The sequence below is a fragment of the Varanus komodoensis genome, unplaced genomic scaffold (assembly GCF_004798865.1).
Source record: "Varanus komodoensis strain SLA01 unplaced genomic scaffold, ASM479886v1 scaffold27, whole genome shotgun sequence".
NCBI classification, from domain to species: domain Eukaryota; kingdom Metazoa; phylum Chordata; class Lepidosauria; order Squamata; family Varanidae; genus Varanus; species Varanus komodoensis.
Genome location: NW_025335701.1, coordinates 4,202,142 through 4,217,943, shown reverse-complemented (window position 1 = coordinate 4,217,943; position 15,802 = coordinate 4,202,142). Strand labels below are relative to the sequence as shown.

At 43.5% G+C, this 15,802-nt stretch overlaps 1 protein-coding gene across 1 annotated transcript in view; it reads left to right on the top strand.

Moving 5' to 3' along the window:
- Positions 1-15,802, top strand: part of ADAMTS18 (ADAM metallopeptidase with thrombospondin type 1 motif 18) — a 118,439-nt gene that overhangs the window by 78,961 nt on the left and 23,676 nt on the right. The window contains exons 13-16 of the mRNA XM_044433901.1: positions 3,101-3,273; positions 3,927-4,057; positions 4,728-4,851; positions 6,722-6,966. Coding sequence (XP_044289836.1) covers positions 3,101-3,273; positions 3,927-4,057; positions 4,728-4,851; positions 6,722-6,966 — 673 coding nt within the window. The remainder of the gene's footprint in view (positions 1-3,100; positions 3,274-3,926; positions 4,058-4,727; positions 4,852-6,721; positions 6,967-15,802) is intronic.

The window sequence follows — 15,802 nt, the reverse complement described above, 5'->3', positions numbered from 1 at the left end:
CACTCTGATGCCTTTCAGTCCCCTGCTCAAGTGCTGCCTGGAGGTCCTACCGGCAGCCTTTTGGCTGGGGAGCCAGCTTTGCTGCATGAGGTTCTGCCTGGCTGGGAAAAACTGATGCATAGTGAAGCCAACACTCCACCAGCAGTTCCTCAGTTGGGGCAACTTCACCTGCCCCACACTTTCCCCACAAGGGAAAAGGTGAGCAGACAAAACAAGTGGAAAGAGCAATCCCCATCATGGGCAAGCAGCGTGGAAGGAGAATACTCTGCCATTTCAGACCAGTGGTCCAAGGTAACTTCTGTTGGGTGTCTGGCTCAGCTCTCTTGTAATCAAATGGTCGAACTGTATTTTCAGTCCAAAGCTTCATTATGCAAATGGAAAGAAGCAAGCATTTTCTCAGGCTACAAGCAGCATCCTCACATAGCCTAAAGATACAAATGTTCCAGGCAAGCTACATATAACTCAGTACCTTGTACGCTTCTGTTAGTTCCCTGTACTGGAGCACCATGTCAAGGTCTACTGTGCCTTTTCCTGGGCTCCAGTGAGGGTTGCTTCCTTGGATAAAAGTTTCTCTGAGCACTGCATGACCCTGCATTGTCCTCTTTTTTCGTGCGGTGCGCTCCCACCTCCTCTGTCTCTTGATTAGGAACTGGCATTCCCACATGTGCAGTGGGCCCAGCCTGGCTCTCCTCCCAAAGAAGAGAGGACAGCTGGGTTGTCTCTTCCCAGTCTCCGTCAGCTTTGCAAGTCTTCTGTTTGTGCACACATGGGATCTTGCCTTGACTCCTGACTCCCCCAACTCTGCCATTGCCTCTGGCCTGACCCCACCTGGCCAGGTACCTGCAGCTTGGGTTGCCTCTGGTTTTGCCATGCCGTGTCAGCATCGGACCCTTGCCTTTGGCTCTGTTGTATCATGCTGAGATCCCCATCCACCGCCATCACCACTGTTCCAGCCATAGGCACCTGCTGCCTGTGCCCTGGACCTGACATAGGGGTCCAGTAGAGATGGGGATCTTAGCATGGGAGCAGAAAAGTGGGCCCTGTTCCGTCCAAACCCAGAATAGGCCCCACATGATTAAATTCCATTGCCAAAGCATTAAAGTCCCTCATGCTAGGATCTGAATCCAGACAGGGGCCACTGGATTTACCTTAGAGTCAATAGAGACAAAAAGAAGTAGCTGCTAGTTGTATCTTAGCCCTCAGATTCAGAAAGCCTTGGGTTTTCCGTGCTACCATTTGCAGCTGAACAAAAAACTGTGCATGTGGGTACCAGTCACAAATCCAGCGGGGTTTGTATTGACATGAGCTTTTTAGAAGCATACAAACCACAGAAACACATCCCAGCTTGTTTTGTAAACACATGTTAAAATGCCAAGTCTGTGTGAATTGCACCCGGATTCCTGACCATATGTTAACAAGCTCTTTCCTCTATGGATTCAGCTAAATAGAATATTAAAGGATGGTAGGAAGTTGCATGGAATGGACTTCACGTCCAGAGATAATGAACCATACAGGGATTTGCACATCATTGTCAGGTAAACATGGAACACTAATCTGGAAACAGTTTCCCTGTGATGCATCAGGGTTATTTCTTGCCCGATTAGTGGTCCTGGATCAGCCCAACAAAGCATTCCCAAGGGGTGACTTATGACTTATGTCCCTAGGAGACATGCTTGGGTAGTGATGACATGTGCTCAGAAATCTGGTACAAGATCCATCTTCTTTGCTGACTATGTGCGTCATGTAATTAGGGATGTCAGAGAAATCTGCCGCAGATTCAAGTAAGTTAGATTTTTATGAGTCCAGCCTGTGGAATTTGGAGTGGACTGGCTTTTCTGGTTCATCCAGATTCTGCAGATTTGTGATTCACATTTTCACCTTTGACAGGGGTTTGAGTTCATTCACATTGAATTACACGAACAAATGTGCATTTGTACAAGGGCATGTTAGCAGACATGAAACAGTGGAAACCAGTCACATGCTATGCAGAAGAACAATGCCCCGTCCAGGGCAAACTATAGTTGGCCACTTCCAATTGCATAATTCCCATCCATTTTTAAAATGTTTTGCATTTTAAAATTCAAAATCTATGAGATATATGAAATCAATGATAGGTTCTTCTGACATTTTAAGAGTAAGAGCAATGGGATCTCTGAAGTTGATTGAGCAGAGGCACTGGGGGAGGTGTGATCCCTCACTGTTCTAAATTGTGCCCCATTGAAACTTGGATTTGCTGTGCTGCAGAAAACATGTTTTCCTTAGTGTGACAAATAGCAGCACTGAAAAGTGATTTAGATCAAAGAAATGGGAGTACCTCTCCTTTTGCAGCATCACTGACCTTATCATACTGAGAAACTGAGGCCCATCTCTCTCTGGGCTGCTTTGAAGTAAAATATTCAGATATTTGAGACTGGATCATGGAATCATGACTGAATTCCTAAGTGTGTATGTTTGCCCATGCATTCAAGGGCACCTGGGATCCTATCCATGGAAGATAAGGCAAACTAATTCAGCACACATGCAATGTAAGGGAGTATTTTCTGGATGATGAAGGGTTTTATTCCACAAGCAATCCCTATGAGGTTCAGGAACAGATAGACTTCCCAGTTCTATTCTGTTCTCCTCAGCTTCTCCATAGGGTTTTACTGGATGGCATATACCAGGGGTGGCCAGGCCTGCTCAGTAGAAGAGCTACATATGGTAAATGTCAGATGTCTGCGAGCTGCAGCGGGTGCCACGGGTGGCCGTGAGCAGCGGGCCGTGAGCAGTAAGTGGGTGCCTGCAGGGAGCAGGAGTGGGTGGCAGGTGATGCGGTGGGGTGGCCAGCTGCAAGTGGGCACCCATGGGCACCGCAGTGGCCAGCTGCCAAATAAACTGCAAAAGTTGCGAGTGGCTCCCAAGCCTCCGTTTGGCCACCACTGGTATCGACTAATTCTTTGTTTTGGTGAATGAAATGAAATCAGGCTCTGATGCAAAGTTTTTTCATTAAGGAAGTTTTTTTAGTGCTTTTTTTGAATTCTAGAAGCTGAAATGATGATTACACATTCCATGGATGATTTGCCATTACGTAGAAAGGAAAAAAGTGTATTCTTTCCTGTAGGCCTCAGTATGGTGGCAAGTTCTGTCAGGGCTCAAGTCGCATTTATCAGCTTTGCAATATTCAGCGTTGTGCATCTAACAGCCCTGACTTCCGGGCCCAGCAGTGTGCAGAGTACAACAGCAAGCCTTTCCGCGGATGGTACTACAAATGGAAACCCTACACAAAAGTAGAAGGTAACCCAGTAACAACTTCAGGCTAATTTCTTGTATGTCCTGCAATATTTTAAAAAATCCACATGGAAATAAGCAAAAACAGAAAGTTGACAGCAGTGAAGGGAAATGTTTTTCATGAAAAGCTCATGCAAACAGATGTGTTTTAAATGGCCATCTAAAGGCCAAAAGGAGATATTAAAGCAGAACTGGTGTGGTGGAGTGTCCGGGAAACTGAACCGCAAATCGTGACTTTCCCCACTGGAATCTCACCTCTGTCATGAACTCATTAGGTGCCATAAGGGAGCCTCTTGCTCACTCAGTAACCTGATCTGCAGTATGGGCTATAATACAGAATTGCCATAAAGGTGCACATAATACTTGAAACCATCATTCAAACCCTAAATATTAAATAGCAGCATTGTTTGAGAAAGAGTGTTTCACAGTTAAGATGCTACTGCAGAAAAGGCCCCCTCCTGGTTAGCATATCCCCAACCTTCTGAGACAGAACTGACACACAGGAGGGTCCTACTGGGAATATTCCTGTGGGACAAAGTTGCCCACTGTGGAGCTTATTCCACACAGCATGGTTATGCGAAGAATTTTCTTCTGATGTTGTTCCTTGTGTTGCATCCTTCCGAATGGAACATCAACACTGTTTAAAAATGTCTTTTCAGAGGAAGATCGCTGCAAACTCTATTGCACAGCAGAAGATTTTGACTTTTTCTTTGCAATGTCCAACCGAGTGAAAGATGGAACCCCATGTTCCCCATACACAGATGATGTCTGCATTGATGGGATCTGTGAAGTAAGATTAAACTGTCAGTTCTCTCCATTGCAAAGCACTGAAGCAGCTCAGCAGCAGAGCCCACACTTTTGCATGAAGACCATCGAAGGCTCAATCCTTGCTAAAGAATCCTAGTTACTGAGTCTTAGCTCAGGGAGAGCTGGGGCAGGTGTCTGGTCTCGGAGAACTGCTGGCAAGTACAGCCTGACCTATGCAGACCATTAGACTGAGTTAGCAAAGATGGGCTCAATGGAGTCCGCACTGCCAGGATAAGACAGGCATGGATAGTGCCAAACTGCTTAACTGCTCAGTGGTGGCAGGAGAAACAGGGCCCATTTACTACCAATTTCAATGGCAAACCAAATTTTCATACTAGGCTTTTGTAGCTGTTTGCTATTGCTGTGGAAGCCTTAAATGGCCAAACTTCACTTAAAACATGTGGAATTTGCCCACTTTAGGCTCGCTTAGCAGCTTGCCGCCAAAAATAGTTGGCAAACCAGCTGGCTTTCTTTTTCATTCCGTATGTGGCCTGAGTACACACGTGGGCAGATTAGGGTGGGCAAAATGACCACCAGACCTCTGACATCACTCGAGTCTTTTTTTTTTTCTTTTCTTTTTTTGCGGGGGGAGCGATAGGCAGCAGTTACTCTGTGCTCCTTTCAGTCTTTCATTCGTGCTTTCTTTGCTGCAGCGAGTAGGTTGTGACCATCGGCTTGGATCCAAAGCAGCTTTGGATGCTTGTGGAGTTTGCAAAGGCGACAATTCTACATGCTTGTTCTTCTCGGGCCATTATTTGACCCAGCATAAAGCTAATGGTAAGAAATCCATTCTGCGTGACAATTAACCCAGCATTCTTGGTATTTTCTTCCTATATGGCTGCTAGCAGTCCAAGGTTTCAGCTGCAAAAAACCAAGGTAAGAGTAGAGATTGATGTAGGAATTAGATCCAGCATTTAATTTGTTTCTTTATTAAGATAATTTTATCTCATTTTCCCTTGACCCAATGGGCCTGCCAAGGTGGCTAAGAAGCACAATGATCATGCAGTACATCATGAATCTTATACAAAATATGTAATACAGCACATTAATATTATGCAAAGCAATCTCTCAATAAAAACGACAGCAACAAAAAAGGAAGTCAATAATTAGCAGAAATTAATAAGACAGCAACAAAACAGGCTATATCACTTATAGATGCTGATATTATAATATAGTTCCAAATACAGAAACATAGAAACAGAAACAGAGCGAGTCAGAAGGGGTGTCCCAGGCCATGTAGTCTGACCCCAGCTCCAGCCAGCTCCGCTTACAACATGCCCGCTATGTGCATGTCCAGCCTATCCTTGAACCCCCTCACTGATGGGGCCTCAGAGACCCACCTGCTCCAGCATCCTGCTTCCCGGAGTGGCCAGCCAGGTGCTTATAGGAAGCCCAGTGGGGCAGGAAGGTAACACCCCCCCGCCCACTTGCTGACCCTCTTCCAGTGTTCAGTGATCTATTTCCAGTGTAAACCAGTTTGAGGAAAAGGCCCACTGCCTCCATTCTCATGAATTACCCGGCAACTGACTGTTGGAAGTGGACCTGCCTCTTGTGCCGGCACATTGGTAGCGCACTGGACAAGGACGCAGCAGTGGACTTACTGGTAGGAGTGCCCTGTCTTAGGAACTCACTGCTTCAGCCTGCTCACCTAGTGCTCTATTAGGTACAAAGCCAAGATGATATTGTTCCGTTTGGCATTTGGCTTAGGTCACTGCCTACAATCTGGTTCCATTTAGATGCCAGGAAGTCCTTCCTGACAGTTAGGACCCTGAGGGTGTGGAATGGGCTTCCCCGGGAGGTGGTTGAGGCCCCATTGGTGTGGGTGTTCAAGGATAGGCTGGACGTCCACATGGTGGGCATGTTGTGAGTGGAGCCGGCAGGTGCCGGAGGTCAGACTAGATGGCCTGGGAGCCCCTTCCGCCTCGCTCTGTTTTCTATGTTTCTATGACAGATTCTGTGACACTTGACAACAGCTATAGCAAAGAGGTTGGCAGCACGATCCCGTGACCACTAGACAGCATCTAGAGCCCACAGGGCTTTTTGGATCCCCAGGCATGAGGCTGGAGAATGCCTGTGACCTTATAGGTGGAGATTTGCATTCAGGTGTCTCTCCCCACTCCCAGCCCAACCGCTCCTTTATGTCCTAAGAGCTCCTTTGGAGAAGGGCTTTCTTGTGTGGGAGAGTTCCAGGGATAGGGAGAGGAGAAGACTGATGCTGGCAAGCCAGGATGCCTCTGTTGGAGCCTGAAGCACTGCACTACAGTATCTGCAAGAGGGAGAGGGAGACGACGTTGCCTGCTGCTGCTCTCCATCGGATGCCTGTGGTCCTTCATGTTCAGAAGGTTGCCAGAATCCCCACAGGAGACGGAACTCTGGTTTGAGAGGTCCTTGGTTCTGCTCTTGCCTTTGCCATGAACCTACTAGGTAGTCTGAAGCACACCTGCTTCCAACAGCATCCTTCACTAAATTGCTCCCAAGATTTTGGGTTGCGAATAAATATTTATAACAAATAGGATCCTGTGGTACTTTGAATGAATGCTTATCTTTATATTGTGAGCTGTTCAGAGAGCCCAGATATGGGCTATTGCAGAGCCATATAAATTCATTTTAAAAACTGAGCAACGTATTCTCTTTTATCTCCATTTAGATTATTACCCAATAGTTACAGTTCCAGCAGGAACTCACAGTATTGAAATCCAGGAACTGCAAACATCAAGCAGCTACCTTGCAGTGCGCAACTTGAACATGAAGTATTACCTAACAAAAGACTGGATGATTGACTGGCCTGGAAAATTCTATTTTGCTGGGACAATGTTTGACTATCAGCGTTCTTTTAATCATCCAGAGAGGCTTTCTTCAGCTGGGCCGACTAATGAGACACTTGTCTTTGAAGTAAGCTTACTTTGTTTGTTCTGTCCTTAATAACTACTTTAAACTTACTGATGGCAGATTTTCCCATTACCAGTGCAGCATCTGTCCCATAGGCTAAGCTGTGTATGGAAGAAGAATGAGTCGTGGTCCTCTTTAGGATTATTTGCAATCCTGGAGGAGTTTTAATACTAGCTTACAGTGGCTTGAGATCTATTAATTCAACTCAGGTTCGCAGAGAGATATCGATTGCATCAAGTAAGCTTCAGAAGGCAGAGCTACACATTATCAGTGTCCCGAAAGGAGGACCATGTCTGGAAAACAGACTTAAGTGGAGTGTGTGAAACATATCTAGGTCAGTGATATGAACACTGATCAAGATCTTCATGTCTTGCCACTTCAAGGAGCCAGGTACAAATCGGTATGGATGCATAATGATTAAGGTTTGCATTCTACAGTAAATTTCACCCTTTCCAAATCTGTGTATGAAATAGAATGCAGTGACACCTTCCCTAGTTTTACAATGGAATTTGTGAATCCACAAAAATGTAAATATTTGGAGGAAATATGTACAAACATGCACTCAGAAATGATGGGCTACGAAAATTGAGCACAAAATTGTACTATATTAAGCAAAAATTATATACTGGCAAAAAGTTGCACACCTTTAGATAAACACACATGGGAAAATGTATTGATTTCCATGGAGACTTTAAAAAGCAAATTCACACTCTGAAGTGGAAATGGAACAGAACAAGCTTAAAATGCATGAAAAGAGAAACTATATGGTATCAAACATGAGTTTATCTGTCCCTAGTCACAACTGATTTGGCATGATGAAAAGAATATCTGTAAGGTTTCCTTTCAGATATACTTGGGGTGAGGAGAGGGGATATTTTCAAGGTGCTAAAATTGGTGATTCTATGCCATACTTTCCCCCACCCTATCTGTATTGTGTAATTACATTCATTGGCACATCCCTGAACGCAGCACAAGGTGTTTCTGTGCTTTTCCCAACAACAGCCAGTGATGTGGAGCAGAGAGAGAGAAATGCAGCCTGATGTTGCAGCAGCTCTGTAGTCATATACTTACCTTTCATGTTCATGGACTGGCTTAGCTTACTTTTGGTTACTTACCTCTGCAGACCTGCAGCATTTTCTGAGATCATGTTGTGTTTCATATTTCCAGTCAGGTGTGCTTTCCATTGTTCCATCCAACCATCCATCCTTCTTCTATTTCACTGACATATGCAGGATGGCTTTCAACAATCTCAGATAAATCTAATGAGAATGTTGCAGCATTTTATTTCAGATACAGAACATACATATCTCTGTCATCTCAGTGCAGTGTAGTGGATTGGCAGAACTGAATGACGAACCATGACCAGAAGCCATGCTGGCTGGGGCTGATGAGAACTGAAATCCAAAACATCTGGAATGCACCAGGTTGGGAAAGGCTGGCTGAGGAAGATAGCTTATCAAGGAGCCCCGCTGCCTTGCCCCACCTGTGCTAGCTTCAACATCTGTGGAACTTGGATGAAACGCTTGACTTGGAAAAGGGAGTCAAGTTGAAATAGGTGCTCAGAGCCACGAAACTCACTGAATGGCTGTGGACAAGTCAATACCTCTTAGCAGTACTGTTTTATAAGGCTGTGTGCTTCAGTCAGGGCTTTTTTAGATGCATCACTCTGACTTACTGAGAGAAAGCCAGGACTTGAATGCGATTAGTAATCATGAAGACTTGATAAGTGGGATGTGCTCTATACACCCAATTCACAATTCTTTTGAGCTGAATCTAGTTGCCATTAAGTTCATTTACTTATGATGTTTGTATGCCAACCCATAGCCCTAGGGATCTCAGGGCAGCTCACAAAAACAATGCCATACAGAAAAGTATTTTAAAAGTAATAATCCATTTTAAAAGTAATGCTCCAACATCATTAAAAGCAATAATTAATGTGGAAACAGGAGACGATGCACAAAACAAATACAAACAAGCAGTAAGAACAATTAAATCATAATTATATTAAGAACAGGTATGAAATTAAAATGTCTTCACCTGGGAATGAAAACTAAACAGCGAGGGTTCCAGTCATGCCACCTTCGGAAGGGCATTCTAAAGGCAAGGCACAATAACAGAAAAAGCCCTTTTCCTTCTTGTTTCTTCCTTTACTTCATGGGAAGGTCTCATAGAAGGGCATCCATCAAAGGTCTCGAGGGTCTGGTAGGGATACAATAATGTTTTTTTTTTAGGATTATGATCCCCAGGGAGCACCATTTTACCTTCACATTGATATCCTAAGTGAGATATCCCACAGAGAGCACAAGGCTATTTTTGATGAGTTCTTGTTGCATGTCTGTCATTATTTCACCTTGGGGATCAGTAAAATCGTTATCATCTCCACCCAGACAGCACATCTTGTGGAATATAATCAACACAATCTCCAACCAATCCTTGTTCTCCAAGGTAAGACTGAAAAATATGCCTCCCTTTCCTGACTATGACAAAGGCGGGAAAATGTTCGTGGACCTTTTTGGCACTTCAGCCACTATTCAGCATTAATTCTCCAGAATCACACAACCTCAAGATACTGAACTCCTCCAAATTCTTGCCAAAAATTCATCTTGTCAACCATTCACTAAAAGCTGGGCATAGTTTATCTATGGAATTTGCTACCACAAGAAGTGGTGGTCACCAATTTGGAAGGCTGTAAAAAAGGATTAGAGAAATTCATGGAGAAGAAGGCTATCAATTTCTACTGGTCCTCATGGCTATATGCTACCTCTGATTTCAGAGTAGGGTACTAATTACTGGGGAATATGCATGGGACATAAGATACAATGAGATAACCACATAGGGAAAGGAAAGCATAAGTTTTGCATTTTAAGATGTAGAACTATAGTCTCATCTTCCAAGTTATGTTTCAAGTCCACAGGGCACTGTTAAGTTATATTAATGATGCAGGGACTGGAGAATCGAGCATTGAATGTGCAGCTCCTGCATGAAAAGGCTTTTACTACTTAGAAGCATCTCCATTTAAAGCAAAGCCACAAGTATAGTTTGTCGTGAACCTCCACGTGCTGAATTCTTAACTTCTAAACATGTGTGAAAGAGCAAAAAGAATGGACCGAGGAGACTCCAAAGTGGTGGTGACCTGCAGCATCTGTGCAATGTTTGTTTTCTTGCCTGAAGGCAACATGGCCTATACATGGAGCAAGCTAGTAGTCCTGCTAGAGGAAAAGGTGAGAGTATCAGAGCAGTAAGTGTCCACCGTCAAGGGAATAAAAGAAGATGAAGAGTTTTTAGACAGAATGGTGGAACTGCAGCAGCTAAGAGCAGTACAGAAGCAAAGAAGTGCAAAAGCAAGCTAAGGCAGAAGAAGACAATCCTGAAGAAAGGGAAAATGAGGAGGAAACTCCCTGAAAAAGAGGGACGGTTAGGCACGAAAGAACCAGAAGACATTCTGCACCAGTGGAAGCGCTGGAACTCTTGGACTGCTTTCCATCGCTTGAGGAGGAGACTGGAGGGCAGCCTGCTGTGGAAGGACTGCAAGTCAGCCCATGCAACCCTGAACAAGAGGCGAAAGGTCAACCAAGTGCCCGCAATCCTAGCAAAGCATGCAAGAACAAGAACAAGCGGAGAAGAGAGTTAGTGTTGCCTGGAGTAGAAACACATGCATGTCAGGAAGACCCATGGACTTCTCAGGTATGATGTTTCCCTGGAGTACAGATATAAACTGAAAGATTGCCAAGGCTCTTGCAGACCACTGACATGTGGGCTTCCTTATTACACATGTGGGAACAAATGGCATTGCTAACTGGATCTTTGAAGAAATCATGTCAGACTTCAAAGCTATATGGAGGAAAGTCAAGAACTTTGGGGCCCAGATAGCTTTATTGTCGATCCTTCCAGTTCATAGAAGAGGAATAGACGGGGAAAGAAAAATACTCCAAGTGAATGCCTAGCTATGAAGGTGCTGCTGACATGAGAGATTTGGATTTTGGAACCTTGGACCACACTTCTTGGAAGATGGTCTGTTGGCAAGGATGGGTTGCACCTTACAAGGACTGGAAAGAATGTGTTTGGCCACAGCATGAAGAAATTTATCAGGAGGACTTTAAACTGAATCCAGCAGGGGAGGGAGAAGTACAGCTGGGCATCACAACAAAGGTCGATGCACCACAACAGCGCAAACACCTCTAACAGTGCCCACTGGTCTTCCAAAAAATGCAGGAAGAAAACTAGAGTATAAAGCATGTGGTCTTCAATGTAGTCTTCAACTTGATCCTAGTGCCTGGAATATGAGAAACAAACAGCATGAACCTGAATTCTTAATACAGGAGGGTAAATGCAACTTGATAGGTATAACTGAAACAAAGTGGGATGATTCACATGATAGGAATTCAACAATTGAAGATTATTACCTGTTCAAGAAGAACAGAAAGGGGGATGGAGCCGCACTATATGTTAAAGATACATATCTTTGCACAGAAATACAGGAGGACAAGTTTAACTGTTCTGTTGTGAGCATCTTGATTAATATAAATGGCAGAAGGAGTAAAAGCAACACAATGGATGGACTGTGTTACTGACCACCCAGTCAAAGAAAAGATGAGGATGAAACTTTTGAAAAGCAAATGGCCCGTGTTTCAGGGAAGCATGATGTCATCATTGTGGGGGACTTCAATTTCCCCGATATTTGTCTGGAGAGAAATTCTGCCAAACACAGTCCCTCCAAGAGATTCCTAACATACGTTGCTGGTAACTTCCTCCAACCAAAAGTAGAGGAAGTAACAAGAGGAATGACTATCCTTGACTCGATACTAGCCAACAGAAAAAGCCTAGTGGACAAAGTGAGAAACTGAGAAGCAGCATCTTAGCCCCATGCAGAGCTGCTTTGGTTCACCAAGTCTCTGGACAGGAAGTAGGTGTACTATAACAGCGAAGCAGGAGGTGGATCAGTTCTGACAGTAGAGAAAATGCATGGAGAGAGAAGTAATATTGTATCTGCCAGGCCTGTCTTACATCACTGGCTTCTGTAGACCACTACATACCTCCACATGTTAGCTAGAGTGCACATCTCCAATTGTACACAAATGCTTCCACACAGTTGCCTGCAGCTTGTGATCACACAGAGTTTCTGATAGCATGGCGATGCTGATGCTTGCACAGCTGGTATCCTTTCAGCTTCTCTGGCATGGCCGTTCCTCAGCATTCTGTCCCACGTGCCCAACTTTAAGTTGCACTTGTAGTGTTGCCGTGAAACAAAAACCAGGTAGGATTGTGTAGGCTTGTTTGGTTCTTGGTAGGTGGAGAAAACATGAGAAGTAAGGGAAGGAACTGGAACTCTCAGTTCTTCAAACCCTGTGCTGTCTTAGCTAACAGCTATCGCAATGATCTCTGTTATCTAGGCACATAACACTATTTGGTTCCCTTAAATATTACTGTATTGTAATTCAGCACTAGAAGGAATAGTCTGATACAAGTTTAACTGGAGTGAGTTCAACTGCTTTCAGTGTGGCTTACTCCCATGGTAATGATGGCAATCACAGCTCCGTCAACAGCAGCAATAGCACTGGTATGGTGATGCAGGCTGCCCAGGCATGCTTACCTGGGCACAAATCCCATTGACTTCAGTGAGGCCCAAGTCTGAACAGATATGCATAAGATACTGCTTTTAGGCTTCGATTATTTATTTCTCTTCTTTATTACTGCCACCATAATTGCAAATTAGTCAGTGGCTGTTTAGGGAGCTTCAACTGTGGGACTGAACAGATATAAACAAACAAATAAGCAAACAATATAAGTAGCCAATAATCATGGGGATCTTTTTGTTTGTGAATGCTTCCTGAGGTCAAAAGCATACACTATGTAAGCTTTGCTGTGAGTTTATAAAAGTCTGTGAAAGCTAAAGTAAGCAAAACACAGCATTTCTCTAGTGGATCCAAAGTTTGAGAAGGAAGGAAGGAAGGAAGGAAGGAAGGAAGGAAGGAAGGAAGGAAGGAAGATTGTGTCTGTAGGGGAAAATAGACCAAAATAACAGCTATGTGAAAGGACAATGATTATCTGCCACTGTAAATCAGTATCAGTTTTTACCATATGGTTTTGGTAATGCATTTGTGTGGACATAAGTGGAGACATGCAGGAAACTTTTTAAAAAGGTAATCCAGTTAAATGCTTAACACTAACATTTTGTTGGGATTCTGGCATAGGTGATTTAAGGTCATCTGGTCTTAATTTACAGAACTTGTTCCATGATCTGTGGAGTGGTGATCAGTTTGGGCAAGGAAGACCTTATTGTGGGTTCATCATTGCCTGAACTTGGGGAGGCTGCATCCAAAAAGGAGAAGTGTGGTCTGGGAGAGCCTACTCAGCTGAGGAAGTGAAGACCCAGAATCATTCCCCTGTGGTTAAACAAAAAGCTTGGCACAAGAAATGACAGTGCGGAGAGGTTTAAGCAAGCTCTTTCCCATGTCTGCTTCCTTTGCAGAAATGCAGCCTGTTCAACATGGGTAAAATCAAATGCAAAGGAAAGAATATTGGTAGTCATCTTAATGGCTGGGTTCAGACAGCATGATAACCCACATTCGAGGAGATGATGAATGATGGTGAACAACCCACAATTCACATCTCAACAACAAACCAGGGTTCTTTTCACGGGTTGTTCAAGGCATGGCTTGAAAGCACAGCTCATTTCAGAAAACATGGTAACTCATGTTTCAACAGCAACCCATGGTTCAACACTAACCAACTTTCAACCTGCACTCAGCCATTGAGTGTTGTATGAACCCACCCAATACGTATTTTAAACCTGTTATATCGGCTTGATGGCTTGACTCTAGGAATCATTATCATCCACAGCAATAACACCGACTTGTAAATACCAAGACTTTAAATCTTTAGACACTCTTGGGTTGTATGCTTCTGTGAGTCCCAGGACAAAATTAATGGAAATATTACAGCCTTCCACAAAACTGACACATGCTGAACAAGGGAATTATGAAATCCCCCTAAAGCGCCACTACAGCTAGTAAGAGATTGATGAGACGCTTAACACCCACCGTCACTCACAAAAAGGTGCCTTTCTTCAAAGCAGAAAAAGGTGGTTAATTGAAATTGATAAATCATTTCCTCTACTCTTTGTTGACGGGGAAAATAGAGGAAGGAAGCCAGGTGGAAGGACTTTACCTATCATTTAGCAGCCACTGAGTAACAGCCGGCATGGAGTTCGAAAGCTTTATTTTTATTATTAGCTACTAGATGATAAATTAGCTCTGATTTCCCCTGAAAGGAGTGAGTGTTGGACAGAGCAAAGCTTTGCTTATGGGATACAGATGTAAATTTAATGCAAGGGATAAAAGAGTTTCGCTTAAGTGAAAGAGATTAGATGTGCTGGAACCCTTAAATGGGTGCATTTAGCATATGCTGTTTACAAAGGAGACAGTGAAAACTACATCTAATGACAAATATAAGCCTTCTGAAGAAAGGATGAGATCATGGGAGGACCTTTCAAGGGCTACCTTTTCTTGTCAAGGCTTTTAGAAGGGTCCTGTGAACTCCCTGTTTTTCATCTCAATTTAAAGGGTTGCTTTTAAAATACCTTTGAGAAAATGCAATGCATATAAGCCTTTCCTGTCCTGAAGTTCAAGAAACCATTCTGTACGTGCAAGTAATGATTAGTATTCTCCTGTCAAGTGAAGCATCTGAGCCTAGTTTTCAGAGCATGGCCCATAATCATTGTGAAAGATTCTTCTGCCCTTGGCTCTTTTGTCTGCTGAATAAATACCTGCACCCCCTGGAAATAAATCAGCATTTCTGGTAAGAAGGGAGGGGCATCTCCCCCCACCCCATTGCTCCATATCTAATAGTTGAAAATGCAGTCTATAGGCTTCTACTGTTCTATGTAGGGTTTGCTCCAAGTGTGAAGGGCCTTGTGGTAAATTGTCCTTTAGGGGCTTCCTGAGATCTGCAGCATCCTTACCTTGTGCTGGAATCTCATTCCTCAGAAAGGTAGCAAGAACAACCATGTTGTTCAGTATGGGCACAATCCGTTGGTATGAAGAATTCCATATTTGCTAGTGTAGCAAGGATAACACCTATCAGTTGTTTATCATTATTCAATGCAATCAATCGCAAATTACCACTAATAGTCAGATGTGTAATAACTACCTAAGGCCTTCATTGGAAGTTGAGGGTCTAAAGAAACTGTTGATGTACATTTAAAAGGAATTGCTTAAGCGACCTACAAAGTTGCACGCATATCTATAATACCTAAGGAAGAGGGGGAATCAAAACAGAATAGATGCATAGCTGGATAAGAATATTTATTGGTTTAACTTTTAAATCAAAAGTTGAAGGAATAGAAAATAACTATTTACTCAAGAGAGATCAATTTTCCCATTGTTTTAACTTTCTTTTGCCCTAAGCAAAAGTCTCATTATTTCAAATAGATCTGGCCAAACTTACCCATTTAGCCTGTGGTTTTTGAAGACGCAAAGCTGTAAATTTTATAACTCTGCGGCCTGTGGTCAAAGCTGCTGAGTGTTGTGTCTGAAGTCAGGTGCTGTGTGTGTTAAAGGTAGACATTAAACAGTTCTGTGGAAGACCGGGAAATGTTTAAAGTGGTTGTTTGCCAGCTGTAGATTTGGGAACAAATGCCAATTGGATTGGAAGGCCCTGGAATATGTCCAGTTAAGTACACTGATGCACTGGAGGTCCTTCCAAATGCATACTTCTAATAACACAGTAATATTCACCATCAGATATTAGATACTATTTTTAACCAAACAATTCCTACTGTAGGAAGAGATAATGGTTTAAGTTCTGTAGTTAAGTTCTATATCTGCACAGTGACCAGGTT